This window comes from Colobus angolensis, unplaced genomic scaffold (assembly GCF_000951035.1).
Source record: "Colobus angolensis palliatus isolate OR3802 unplaced genomic scaffold, Cang.pa_1.0 Scaffold231, whole genome shotgun sequence".
Taxonomy (NCBI): Eukaryota; Metazoa; Chordata; class Mammalia; order Primates; family Cercopithecidae; genus Colobus; species Colobus angolensis.
Window position 1 is genome coordinate 2,040,128 of NW_012115500.1, and position 14,255 is coordinate 2,054,382.

At 35.4% G+C, this 14,255-nt stretch overlaps 1 protein-coding gene across 2 annotated transcripts in view; it reads right to left on the reverse strand.

The window, feature by feature from the left end:
* The window catches only part of TRDN (triadin), a 420,523-nt gene that overhangs the window by 179,643 nt on the left and 226,625 nt on the right, over positions 1–14,255 (reverse strand). For both annotated transcript variants that reach the window (XM_011944454.1, XM_011944455.1), the window contains exon 13: positions 4,111–4,164. In XM_011944454.1, coding sequence (XP_011799844.1) covers positions 4,111–4,164 — 54 coding nt within the window. The remainder of the gene's footprint in view (positions 1–4,110; positions 4,165–14,255) is intronic.

Below are 14,255 nucleotides of genomic sequence, written 5' to 3' on the forward strand. Positions count from 1 at the left end.
ATATTATATAATTATATAATAATACACAAAATTCATGGCCTGATGAATTTCAAAGCCACGAGGTTTAATTTCAGTAAGTCTGTGAGTTTGACTCAATAGACTTGTTTGTTGTTGATTCTTTACATTGAAAATAAGAATTTCCTTCAAAAGATTTTATAATTTTCAAAATCATCTGATCATGATTTGGATGGAAGGGTGTGGGGAACTCTTTAAAGAAAGACAAAATAAAACAACACAAAATTACCCCCTTGAAGGAGCTCTGGTCAATGAATTGCTCTGAGCTCTAAACTTCATCAATTTAACCATAAACACATGTGTAAAGGGCAACCTGACAAAGGCTTTGACCAATGACAAAAAAAAAGGGCTGAGAATGTGAATACATTTAACAAAACCATAGTTTCTTGTCAATTCTACAGACAAGAAAGCCTCTGAAACTTAAATTCCTTCAAGAATTAGCAAAATCTTGTTAAACTGCAGCAAATTTTTTGATTTCTAAAATAATACATGAAAAACAATCTGCACATATGCATGTAGAGATGCAAGCATGCATGCACGTACATGCATCTTCTTTTTTTCCCACCCTTATATATTTGATAGTTTCAGTCTACAGTTTACAGTGACAATGGAGATAGTGGAATGAAGCAGTTTGACCTATTCCATCATAACTGACTCTATTTCCTGTTGTTGCCCTGGGTCCCTTGAAGGTGCATGGCTTTTGTTTATCGCCAGTTGGAAGGTCATGTTATCTGCCAACCTGGATTCCAGGCCCACAAGCTAATTAAAGCCAGGGTCTCAGAATTCAATTGTTTACAGAACGGTTTTGTAGCTTGTGTTCCATGTGTCCCACTTCTGGTCCTCAAATTCAACTTGCCTGGTTCTCATCTACTTAACTCTGTTATGGGATTGGATGACTCTTGAATTTACTGAGTAGACATGGTTCTGAATAACTGGGTTTTTGGTTTTTGCATTGTAAAGAAACTGGAATGGCTAACATTCTAGTTTTGTTGATGTTGTTCTCTTTCTATACTCTTCCTATAGTATCCAGGAAATTCTTAATGTTTGCTTTAGGAATCCAGAAGAAAAAAGCCAGTGGAAATATACTAACACAGAGTGCACATAACCCCATCTTTTAACCTGAGTTTAATTTTTCATGTGTTCTCTCTTTGGCATTTTAATATCACTAGGTGTCTACCTCGCCATTGCACCTGACTAAAAAATAATTCCCCATCTCTCTCCTTCCTTTTCAATTTGGGTCTATATCGATTTTTTCCAACAATTTTTTTATGTAATACCTATGAACCAGATTGATTTCCCACCTAAATTCTAATTGGCTACAAAAAAATTATTGTCCAATTATTCTCCTTCTGCTCACATTCATCCACTGAAGAGTGAATTATCTTTTCCCTTCAGCTAGTCTCTTCCCTTGAAATCTGTACATAAGCATGTAGAGATGCAAGCATGCATGCATACACATGCATCTTTTTTTCCCATTCTTATATGTTTGATAGTTTCAGTTTCCAGTTTACAGTGACAGTAGAGATAGATGATCTCCTCATTACCCAAGTTCCAAAGCTCAGTATCATTTTTGTTCTTTCCTTTTGTTTCTTTTTTTTTGAGGTGGAGTCTCGCTCTGTCGCCCGGACTGGAGTGCAGTGGCCCGATCTCAGCTCACTGCAAGCTCCGCCTCCCGGGTTTACGCCATTCTCCTGCCTCAGCCTCCCGAGTAGCTGGGACTACAGGCGCCCGCCATCTCGCCCGGCTAGTTTTTTGTATTTTTAGTAGAGACGGGGTTTCACCGTGTTAGCCAGGATGGTCTCGATCTCCTGACCTCGTGATCCGCCCGTCTCCTTTGTTTCTTTTCATATATTCTATCAGACATTAGTTCTTCAAAATGTTAATGACATTTGTGGTTTTTTTCTTGTCATTGCCACCGTCCTATTTGAAGTTATTGTCTCATGTCTTAATAGAAACAAAAGCCTTTCCTTATATTTACCTAAATCTGTTAGATCTCCAAATTGGAATTTCCTATAGTAGTGAGATATTTATTTTGTAGCCTCCTCAGTGCCTCAAAAGTTTGGTAAAATAATTTTCCTTAAATTATTTTAAAATTCCAAAGAATATATGCTAAATCTTAATAATAGTTATAAATAAATATGAACATATACACATACATATGTATGGGAACCAGATTTTTAATAAGTCCTTGGTTGTAAAAGTTAAAAATAAATAAATGAACAGATCTAATCTAGCGTTTTACCATGCCACAAAGATCATGATCAATTTTGTCACTTATACTTCAAAAACACCAGTCTACTATAGGATTATTGCCAATTTTGTGTAAGTTTTGTCTCCACGTGAAGTACTTGCAAATATTAATTATTTCTATGCATAATTTAATTACATGCCTATGGCATTAAAATAAACATATCTAAGAAAGATCTATGGGGGATTTGCAAAGACGTGAAAAATATGCAATTCTGCTTTGGTGTGTCCCTGAATTGGTGTGTCATTTTTATTTTAGTAAATGTACACACAGAATACCTGACTCTGGCCTTGTTCACTGTGCTTCACCAATCTTTTCATCCAATTTCCTTCCAAGGATAATTCTAACAAGACTTTGAAACTCTATGTTACTATTTACTCAAAAATAAATATTTTATTCCAAAACAATAAACTCTGAAGTTGCCTTGTCCAATGTATTTTAAATCTTAAATGGTTAAATGTAGTTTAAAGAGCCCCTAGACTCAAGCTCAGATATGACGCAAATTTTTGGATATCTCTTAATTTTCTTCCTCATGAACGCCTCTAACATGAGGCTGAAGTAACTAACACAAAATTCCTGCCTCAAGTCATAGTTCCATATCTACACTATGGTCCTCAGAAGTCTCAGTCAAACAGAAGGGGCCTAAGGTGACTGTGGTTTTCTATGAGAACGTATATACACTAATAGCAATGATTTCTTAAACTGGTAGTCTTTGGCTTGAGGAACTCACCCTGACCTGCGTTTCCATGTATTAAAAAATCAAAGGTAATACTATTTGCCCTGCCTTTCTACCATTCATAATATTTACTATATTTCCTATCAGAACTTTCCTAAAGAAAAAGAAGTTTTTCAACATGAAAACTAAAAACTGGTATCACAGCTTTTAACAATTCTAGCTTATTTTGCTCACAGACAACATCCTTGAATCAAATGGCATTTAACAAACGCATGTTACCAATATTTTGGGGGGTGATTCCGCATGTTGTTGGGTCCGAGATTAAACACAAGAGAAAAATTTTGCTCAGATATAATAAATTCAGTCATACATCATGTAATATGCTAAGGAGTCTGCTATGAGAGACTTCTACCCCCTGAAAATTGTACCACCACCTATGCGTATCTCCTTTATTGCTTGATATTATATAATCTAGCATAGAAGAGATGATAAAGATCTTCTCTAGTAAATACTGTATCTTTTATTTTCTAAGTGTGTTCCATAAAGTTTTGCCACATGACAAAAACAGAATACTTGTACCCTTCCCTTATGCTTTCATCAAATTAATCCTCATGGTGTGAGACGAAAGGACTTTTGATATCCTGAAGATATTCATAAATGATGAAGCTAATTTTCTTAGATGGCTCATAAAAACAGGATAATTATTTTATAGCCATATCTGGAACCCAATTTTTACAGTTTTGATGTTTATGAAGTACTATTAATTTAATAACATTCTGATTTTCTCATGTGACATAAATTACAAGGTATACTGAAAATTATAGAAAAGTGTACATTATTTTATATCTGTGTCTGTATTTCTTTATGCACATCTATGGCTTATTTTTAAAAATACACATAAAGCTCAAATACTGAATCTTGGAGCCAAGACTAGTTATTGGGTCCTTCGGCATTTCCTCTGCAAATCTGGCATTACTCTCAGTCATGTTTGCTAATTACTAAATAAATACTTGAACTGTGTATTTTCATTCAACGATTTTTTTTTTTTGCAATATCCCAGCAGATGGTGCTATTCTGCAATAAACAGTTTTTGCTTTTGTCAATCAAGTGCTATAGATGTTTTTTTTAAAAAAAATAAAAGCCATGATTTTTAAGGTATTTTATTGCTTACCTTGTGCTGCAATTTTTACAGTCCCTTGTTTGGTTTCAGGAGCTTTTCCCGGCTCTTAGAATGAAATAAAAACATAAATTACTATGAAGTACGATTTTGGAAAAATACATAAATAAAACAGGGGCAGGGGAGCACAAACACAAACGAGCATAAAAAGTGTTGCCTTTGACACGCAGAATTTTTGTTAAGAAATAAACAGTTATTAGAGGAATTGCTGAGAATTGAGCTTACTGAAAGAAAAACATGACTGAAGCAATTTAAAGCATAAAATAAAGATTACAGGCCGGGCGCGGTGGCTCACGCCTGTAATCCCAGCACTTTGGGAGGCCGAGGCGGGCGGATCACAAGGTCAGGAGATCGAGACCACGGTGAAACCCCGTCTCTACTAAAAAATACAAAAAATTAGCCGGGCGCCATGGCGGACACCTGTAGTCCCAGCTACTCGGGAGGCTGAGGCAGGAGAATGGCGGGAACCCGGGAGGCGGAGCTTGCAGTGAGCCGAGATCGCGCCACTGCACTCCAGCCTGGGGGTTCAGAGCGAGACTCCTTCTCAAAAAAAAAAAAAAAAAAAAGATAAAGATTCCAAAAACTGTTTTGCCTCACTGTTAACTGGCCATGGAATATCACTTTGCATTTGTTGAGCATCCGAATTTGAAAATCTCAGAATGCTATGTAAATTGTGTCTGTATTATCACTCCTTCGAAATCGATGGTACACGTAGAACCAAATAAGATGACTTACTGAAGGTCCCTTAGGGACTAATGTGAGAATAAAGCCTGGAACAACCAATCTCAAGTTCAAGCCTTTGACTCTAAAATGCCCTTCCCTAAACTGCAGTGGCACCAATCACTATTAGTGTGGCCCTGGGCAAAATATATCCGAGAGAATGAGCAAGCTTCATTTTGGATCTTTCTTCCCTCTTGTTCTACGTTTTTTACTATTTTTTTTTCTCCTTTGTTCAGAATTTTTCCTTTAAAGAAACAGGATTTCTTTTAAAAAGCTTATATGATAAACATTTAAATATACTTAATCAGAATGGGAAATAATGGGTAAATAAAAATTTCAAAAAATAGTGGCTCACTTTACATTTGACTTAGTATGGCTTCTGATTGTCTTTACTGTTTTCAATAATTGAATTATTATTTAATAACGGAAAGTAAGATTGGGTCATTTATTTTAGATATTCACTTTCATTCATTCATCACATGTTTAGTAATAATTATGTGTGGACACGAAGTTAGGTGTATATGTAGTAGTTGATTCACATATATGTTCAATCTTTCATTTAATTGTTGTCAAATGTTGATTATAACTTGTTTAATGTTGATTTGATTTCTAATTCATGCTTTACCTCTTGTTGGTAAAATAATTATTCATTTATATATAACCATGATTATAAAAATGCTAATTTTTATTTGTTGTTATATAAAATACATATTATTTGATCCATAAATAATTCTAATTACTATAGCTATTTCTTCAGACAAAATATCTTTTGCCAAATCTGAATTAAGTCTACCCTTGATATTTTCATAATTCATTTTTTTTCTGGAGGAAAACTGCATGCATGCATGCATGCTAGTACCATCTTTGTCAAACCTAGACTAGATGGTCTCAATTAGTAATTATATATGACTGACATTTAGTGGACAAGTATTAAATCATTGTTGACCAAAACCAATGGAAGAAAGGAAGAAAATAATATGAACAAAATTTTCAACAAAAGAACACCATTCTGCTCAGATGTTTTACTTCCTGGAGATCTCAAAATATTAGAAAATTATACAGTAGTTTGCAATTAAATGTTAAAGAAAAAGATTTTAAAATATCAGTAGGTAAAGTACTTTAGAATTTGTATAAATATTTGCAAAACTTTGCAGCCAATTTTCCTTCTGTCTTCTCCTTTTTCTTTATATCCTCTTAAATCACTGATCCTAAACAACCCCACCACACCTAAGATTATATTAGACCACCGAGGTCACACACACCTGCAAAGTATGTAGTGCTTTTCCTAGGGCCTTATCACTTCTCCCACAGACCGCTGGGTTTCTCTGTCAGCTGCTTTCTCCCTCAGGGGTCAGGTTCAGAAACATGCCCCTGATTGCTGAGCTTTTCCCATTTGAGTGTCCCAACAGGTTGGTCATCTCTCAATGGAATTTACCTCTTTAATAACCTTAGCCTGTCCTGGGTTTGGCTGTGTGCATATTGTGCATATTGATTGGGCGTGTTTTAGGGTTCCTTACCTATGGGTTCTTCTTTCTACTAAGACTTAGTTCCCTCCCTAAGTCTTCCATGCACCTCACTGTCCCGTCCCCAACACAGACCAAAGAAAACAGTCCACAAATGCACACTGATGCATTGAAGATACCGTTTCCAGGTAAAAGTGTATTTTAAAGAGGTCATTCTACAATGTCTACCTGCAAAAGTATGATTTTAATGGAGGAAAATCTCTGGATAGTAGCAGTATCATGTTTGGCCCTCATAACTCCATCTATTCCTTCTCTGATTTTAAGCTTTAAAGTTCATTTATGAGGTTGGTGCAAACGCAATTGCAGTTGCACCAACCTCAACTGCGTTTGCACCCATCTAAAATATTAGCTCACAAACTACTATATGATCTACATCTCAATAGAAATTAACAGTTTAAAACCAAATGCCTTTTCAGTAATTCCGCCAGCTTGCATCCAACCAACAATATCATCCTTGAAACTACTGAGGACACATGCAAAGAAGATCAGATTTGACACATGCTCTTGCACAGCATTTCCATTTTCAAAATTGCATGACATTAGGGGAGGAAATCGACCCTGAGTTCATACATGTACAACACAAGAAGGCTGCACCAAATATTGTACTACTGAAAACACATTAATCCAGATAGACAAATTTTCGTTATAAATAATTTTTCTGTCTCCTTTTGATTTCTGCCAACTACAAAAGAAACTACATTTTTGTTAGAGAAAATTCTAAACCTACACAAAAATAAAGAAGAGAGGATAATGAACCCAATGTTTCCAATACCTACTACAGTATTTCATCTGTACTGCCTGCACTATACATATTCTAATGAAAATTTCATTATATCAAATGATTTTATCTTGTCATAGTTTTGTTTATAGCTATGATTTTGGAAATAAAGTACAATGATTTAAATAAAAAACAGATGACCATAACAATATTCAACTAAAGATTACAGTAATTCTGAAATTGATAAATAGTATTTTGGACTTTTAAATCAGAGACAGGATGGGCCTAGATTTAAATGTCAGCATAATTCACTTGGGGGTGTTTTCGCAGGAAATTATCAGAGAAGTTAGTATTTGTAGATCCCTGAAACATGTTGTATTTATATAAACAAATTGTCATGAATCAGATGGGCCAAATGTTTCAATGTCTTCTGATTCCACAGACATGGAACAATCTGATTTACAAAACGGAAAAGATATCATTAGTCTGAAAACATTTTGTTAAACAGCCAATTTTTGCACAGAGATTTAAATATTAGTTTAATATGATTAACTTTTCATTTCTAGGACACTGTTTATATTTTGACTTCATTTAATGTAAAGTGCAAATCCAATACATTTTCAAAAATAGGTTTCATATAACTTTAGTGGCAAATGGACTGCTACATTGTCAGCTGCCAGAATTGGTCTTTAGCTAATGGACAGCAGATAAAGAATAATAGTATTGTTGAAAATCCTATCCACATCTTACACGTTTTTGAGCATTCTCCCATCTCTGAAAAAAATCAATGTATTTATTATGTTTTAATTTTAGAATAAGTTGGTAGAGATCAATTATTACTTCACAAGAGACAATAAGCAGTTTTATTCAAATACCTGAATAACATGTAAGTCCCTTACTTATAGTAACAACAAAATAAGTAAGAAAGATCCTCCCAGCTGCAGTGAAGTGACTGGACATGAGAGAGAGGAACTGACAGGGGCAGGAGAATGAGTAGCAGCAGATGGTAAAGCAGGTAGTGGGCTCCTACCACATAGACTTTGTCCTTGTTATTGACAATACCCAGCCCACTGACCTCCACACTACGGATTTCCATTTCAACGTGAAATAATACAATTATTTACTCGTATAACTTCCCTTCCTACTACCCTATAAATTCCCTGAGATCACTGATTGACTGTCACTTACTCAACTTTATAACTCCAGAGTCAACAAACTGCTGGAAAAATTGTCTCTAGGAAACATGTAAGAAATGGCACAGAATATCTAAGTATAAAAATGAAAACAAAAATTCAATTGACTGCTTTGAAATGGAACATTAAGTTCAGAAATCTATTTCACTTTTAAGATGATGCAAAAATCTCTTTTTCTCTTTGATCACTGATATGTGTTATTCAGAAAGTGTATTAACTCTAAATTTTAGAACTAGATTTTTAGCAGAATATATGGTAACCCACATTGCAGTTAGTTGGGAATTTTGTAAAATTAACTAATTTAGACAAATTTGCAAATTTTTAATTAATTTGAATGGATTTTGATAAAAGAAGAGGAGGGGAAATAAACAGCAAAAAATGAAAATATTCAAATACTATTTAAGAGCATGTTTGAGATAAACATTTTTTCAGGGTTCAAATTATGAATCAAATTTCTTTTATTAATTTTCCAAAGAAAGGAAAACAGCTTTAAAAGCTGTCTCTTGCTATTTCTTCAATATTACAAGGAACTTAGAATGTTCTTTTTTTTTTTTTTTTTTTTTTTTTTTAGAGACAGTGTCTCACTCTGTCGCCCAGGCTGGCATGCAGTGGCACGATCTTGGCTCACTGCAACCTCCGCCTCCCAAGTTCAAATGATTCTCCTGCCTCGGCCTCCTGAGTAGCTGCGATTACAGGCATCCACCACTGTGCCCAGCTAATTTTTTGTATTTTTAGTAAAGACAGGGTTTCACCATGTTGGTCAGGCTGCTCTCGAACTCCTGACCTCGTGATTCACCTGCCTTGGCCTCCCAAAGTGCTAGGATTACAGGCGTGAGCCACCGTGCCCGGCCAACTGTTCTTATTTTCTTAGGTAAGAAAACTAAATATAGAAAAGTTAAATGGCTTTTCCATAGACCAGGAGATAAATTCATGTTTATTAATTCAGCAGCTACAATTTGACCCAGCAATATAAAACCTTGACCCCTCAAAATATATACATCCTTTATTTTTTGTGTAAAACAGTGGAAACGAATGACAAATTATCTTGCAGTCCAATGAGTTGCTAGATCAAATTCTAAATTATTGTTTTCTATTCTTATAAAATCCAGTGTTTTTAGAAATAGATAGTACCAAAATAGAGAAAGGTTAACATTTAAGCTAAAAGTTACTACATACTTGAAAGCTCTAGGCTAAGCCTCTTGTACTTATAGCCCCAGGAAAGCATATTTCAGGGGCACTGCTTCATTTCAGTATGATAATTACCCTATTGAGATGAAATTAATCATGAAGCAGCTTTTGGCCATCCTGTGTGACCAAGGGGACTGAAGCCTGAAAGAAGGGCCTATTTGCAGCCAGATATGCAAATTGCAAAAGGTGCACAATGCAGAAATATGAATAATTTATCAAAATAATCTGTTATTGCTAGAGGTTAAAAATCTAAATAAGTTGGCAAAATGATTTACAATAGGTAGCATAATTTTGCTAGATTTTTTTTCCACCAGAAAATCTTCACCTCATCATGTCAAGTATTTTGTTTTGGAATCTAAGTAGCCTTTACCTTAATAACTTAGCATTATAGCATTTAATTCAGAAAAAAATTGATTATTCCATGGCTACTAAAATAGTCTATTTTTTAATCTTTAAAAAAGAATATCTCTTCCATTTAAATCATTCCAAGGATTTCTTAACTTGAAAAAGAAAGAATTTGGATGCTTTTACTACATGTAAGTCAAAATCTACCTATAGATGTTACACATAAAATCGACTTTCTCCAAAAATTAAGCATAGGAAAACAGAAAGTGTTTGGGAACCATCAATCAGAATAATGAGCATTTCCCCTTCATGGCATTAACTAGCTTTCTGGATAGAATGTGTGAGAATGATAAGTTTCTTAAGTAATCAACAAAATTTACGATTGAAGACCAAGGTATCAATATATTTAAATGATTAGCAGAGAAACTTTTTTTAATATAAAGGAAAGTTATGTGTAAGAAACAGATCATCTGGCCATTCACTCTTCAAAATATTTGCCATATTAAGGACAGATTACATTTACACCAAGAAAAAGGTTCATTTCATGTGTCTAATAAAACAACAGAATGCAATACCATGGGAAGATATGAAGTCCCATTTCTTGAGATGCCAGAGAAAGAAATACCTGTCTTAGAGGGGTCCTAGACATTTTGCCTAAAGCAAAGAGACAGTACCAGCTGGTCACTCAAGGTTCCTTTCTACCTTCTATAGCAACTTTCTAAAATCAGTGATTACAAACACAGATAAAAGTGTTAGAAGAATTTGCCTACATTATTTGTGATGGCAAATTTCTTGATTATTTATTCATTTGTATTATTAAGACTTATCTTGGTAGTCCTCCACTACCATAAAATAAGCATTCCTTTTGCATTGATAAGATTTTAAAAGCAAGCATCCTGACCAACAAATTGGACTGATTTCCTTAGGAGAAGCATACACTTTCCAGAACAGTTAGGACTCAAACAGAAATGTGAATTCTACTTAGAATTTTAAGTAGAAATTTGACACTTTAGTGAAATAAATGTTATGATTTGGAAAAACTATTGCATTCTCCATATGAGTGATTTATTTATTGGGCTAGGATTGATTCAGACTCTAAGAAAAAAATATAGAAATGATTTTAAAAGTCAAGAGTTTATTTTAGAAAATAAGCCATTTTATTTGACATAAAGAATATGTATACACACACACATATACACACACACATATACACACACACACAAACATATAAAGGAAACAAAATTTCTGATTATTTAGCCATATTCTCCAGTTAGAATTTCAATTTTAAAAATTAAATAAGGTCTAGTTGACAGGACCTCTAATTTTGACAGTCCCCCACATTTTTGGCACCAGGGACCAGTTTTGTGGAAGACAATTTTTCCTCCCAGGGACAGTGGAGGATGGGGGTAATGGGGGATGGTTTCGAGATGAAACTGTTTCACCTCAGATCATTAGGCATTAGTTAGATCCTCATAAGGAGTACACAACCTAGATCCCTCGCATGAGCAACTCACAATAGGGTTCACGCTCCTATGAGAATCTAATGCCCCCGCTGATCTGACAGGAGGCAGAGCTCAGGCTGGAATGCTCCCTTGCTGGCTGCTCATCCTCTGCTGTGCAACCTGGTTCCTATCAGGTCACAGACCAGTACCAGGGTTCGGTGACCCCTGCTCTAGTGCCCAATTCACATATAGAGAGTGCTTTCCTCATTAAAGGGTGTCATAGAACAATATGATCTAAATTTAGCACTTAAAAAAAAAGCCCCTGTTATTCTAACATTAGTAAGCAGTGTATGTGAATATCACCATTCTGTTTTTCTTTTCCTAGAAAATAAGAAACACACACACCACTTTTATCTCCTTACCCAATTTGGAAACGTTATAAACAAACAGAATTGTGTGAATGTAGTCCTCTGAAAACATATCAAAATAAGAAAAGTGGAAAGAAAAACTAAGGGCAAAGACCGGCTTTTGTGTACCTTGTATCTCTAACACAGTCTTTGGTACTGAGCAGGCATCCCAAAACATTATTGCGGTGAATAAGTGAATAATGATTGGGAGACAAGGTGTTTGAAAAGCCAATATTATATGCCTGACAATTCTAAACCAAGTATGGGGCAATTATCCTCACAAAATGATGCAGACTTCTTGAGCCCTTTTTTTCTCCACAGTTCTATAGATGTCAAAATCTAAAGATGTTATAATCAGATTCAAAGAGAATTTAAGTTTTTTGTAAAAATGGCTAAGTTTGTAAAATGCAGATTACATTGATAAATCACCATGATTTCCAATGGGTAGAAATCCTGAATGAAGAATTCTGAATCAAGTAGACCAACGAAGAATTCAGAGGCTATTTCTAAGCAAACACTTTCCGGTAAACTTAGTCCTCAGATTAAACAGGGGGTTAGAGGTTAAACATTGTGCAATTTGATTTTAAATGACAAAATGCTTCTCTAAATAATTGCTGAGATTTGTCACTTACTCTTCTGTATTTATTGCATGAGTGCTTACTGGTAATAAGGCATCTATATTATCTAAACATAAGAACTAGTTCCACCCACAGTTTGGTTAGGAGCGCTGTGTGAAAAAAACTAAATAAAGTGTATGGTAATCTGAGTTTTAGAGACTGGCAATTTTTAAGGAGGCAGGATATAGATAAGATTTAAAGGAGGTTGGGTGTAGTGGCTCATGCCTATAATCCCAGCACTTTGGGAGGCAGACCACCTGAGGTCAGGAGTTCGAGAACAGCCTCCTGGCCAACATGGTGAAACCCCATCTCTACTAAAAATACAAAAATTAGCCAGGTGTAGGAGTGCACACCTGTAATTCCAGCTACTAGGGAGGCTGAGGCAGGAGAATTGCTTGAACCTGGGAGGTGGAGGTTGCAGTGAGCCAAGATCACGCCACTGCACTCCAGCCTGGGCAACAGAGCGAGACTCCATCTCAAAAAGAAAAAAAAAAAAATTTTAAGGAGAGATAAGGTGTAGAGTCACAAAGGGCGAGGGGAAAGAAAACTGCAGAGTGAATGATAATGTATTCTCCTAGAATTGTGCATCAATCCAGCTGGAGCAGAAGAGGCTTGTTTGATGTTAATGAAAAGTTAAACACAGGAAATAAGCAGAAGGCCATTAGCCTGAGGCTGTCTTCACATTGCGAGTTCCTACATAATGAACTGTAACCTAACTCAGTATGTAAACAAACTGAAACCTTACTTAGGAGTATGTTTTTTGTAACAGAAAACAGAGTCTCAGTCAATCACAAACAGCTGAACTTCAGCCAGTCACAGGCAGCCAAGTGACCAGACCATGCCCAAATAAGGCAAATGTCTAGATTTAACCAATCAAGCTATTTCTGTACCTCCCTTCCCGTTCCGGCTATAACAGCTCACTGCCCACCTGAGCAGAGCTCTCTGAAACTCTTTAGTTTTGAATCATGCCAGGTTTATGAATCATTTTTTTGCTCAAGTAAATTGTTAAATTTAATTTGTTTAAACATTTTATTTTAATAAACCAAATGTTAAAGTTTGTTTAAAAGTAAATTATGCTCAAAATAATTGACCTTGAAATCTCAGCAAATAAGATAGACTTTTGTCTTAGTACATTGAGTACTACTGCATTTTTGGGCAGGAAAGTTACACGGCAGTGTTTTGAAGAGATAAAAGTGTCCAGGATTGTCTGGGGAAAGGGCTTCTATCCCTGTAGTGTAGAAGCCAGGTACAATGTCGCTGGAATACTTGATGTAAGGTAATAATACCTTAGACTAAGCAAATGTTAATGGAAATGGAAAAAAAAAAATAAGCTAGATATTTAAAAGAAGAACCTAATACAATTTTGAGATTTGTTTGACACACACAGAGAAGGAAAGAAGGCTGTTTGTTCAAATAAGACAGACTTTGGACCTGATAAACAGAATAGGTTTTAACATAATTTAAAGCTTTTAACACATGTTAAGTTTGAAGCAATGGTAGAAATTCAAATGAAAATATTGAGTAGATATTTGAAGAAAGGAGGGTCCTTGAAAAGATATAGAGATTCTAAAGTCATATACATCGAGGTGTAAACTGAAATTAAGAGAGGTAGCAATTTTTCCCAGAGACAAATGAACAGAAGGACTCAGACTACCATCCTATCAAGAAATATATTAGTTAATAATCTATAAGAAAAATCCAAATGTTGATTTCAACAAGGCCAGGGAAAAGACATTTTTTTAAATGAGGCAATAAACTTCAGGGTTAAATGAAAGAAATAAAATTTTATATCTAAGAAAACCCCCCATCTCTACTAAAAAATACAAAAAACTAGCCGGACAAGGTGGCGGGCACCTGTAGTCCCAGCTACTCGAGAGGCTGAGGCAGGAGAATGGCGTAAACACGGGAGGCGGAGCTTGCAGTGAGCCGAGACCCGGCCACTGCACTCCAGCCTGGGCGATAGAGCGAGACTCCGTCTCAAAAAAA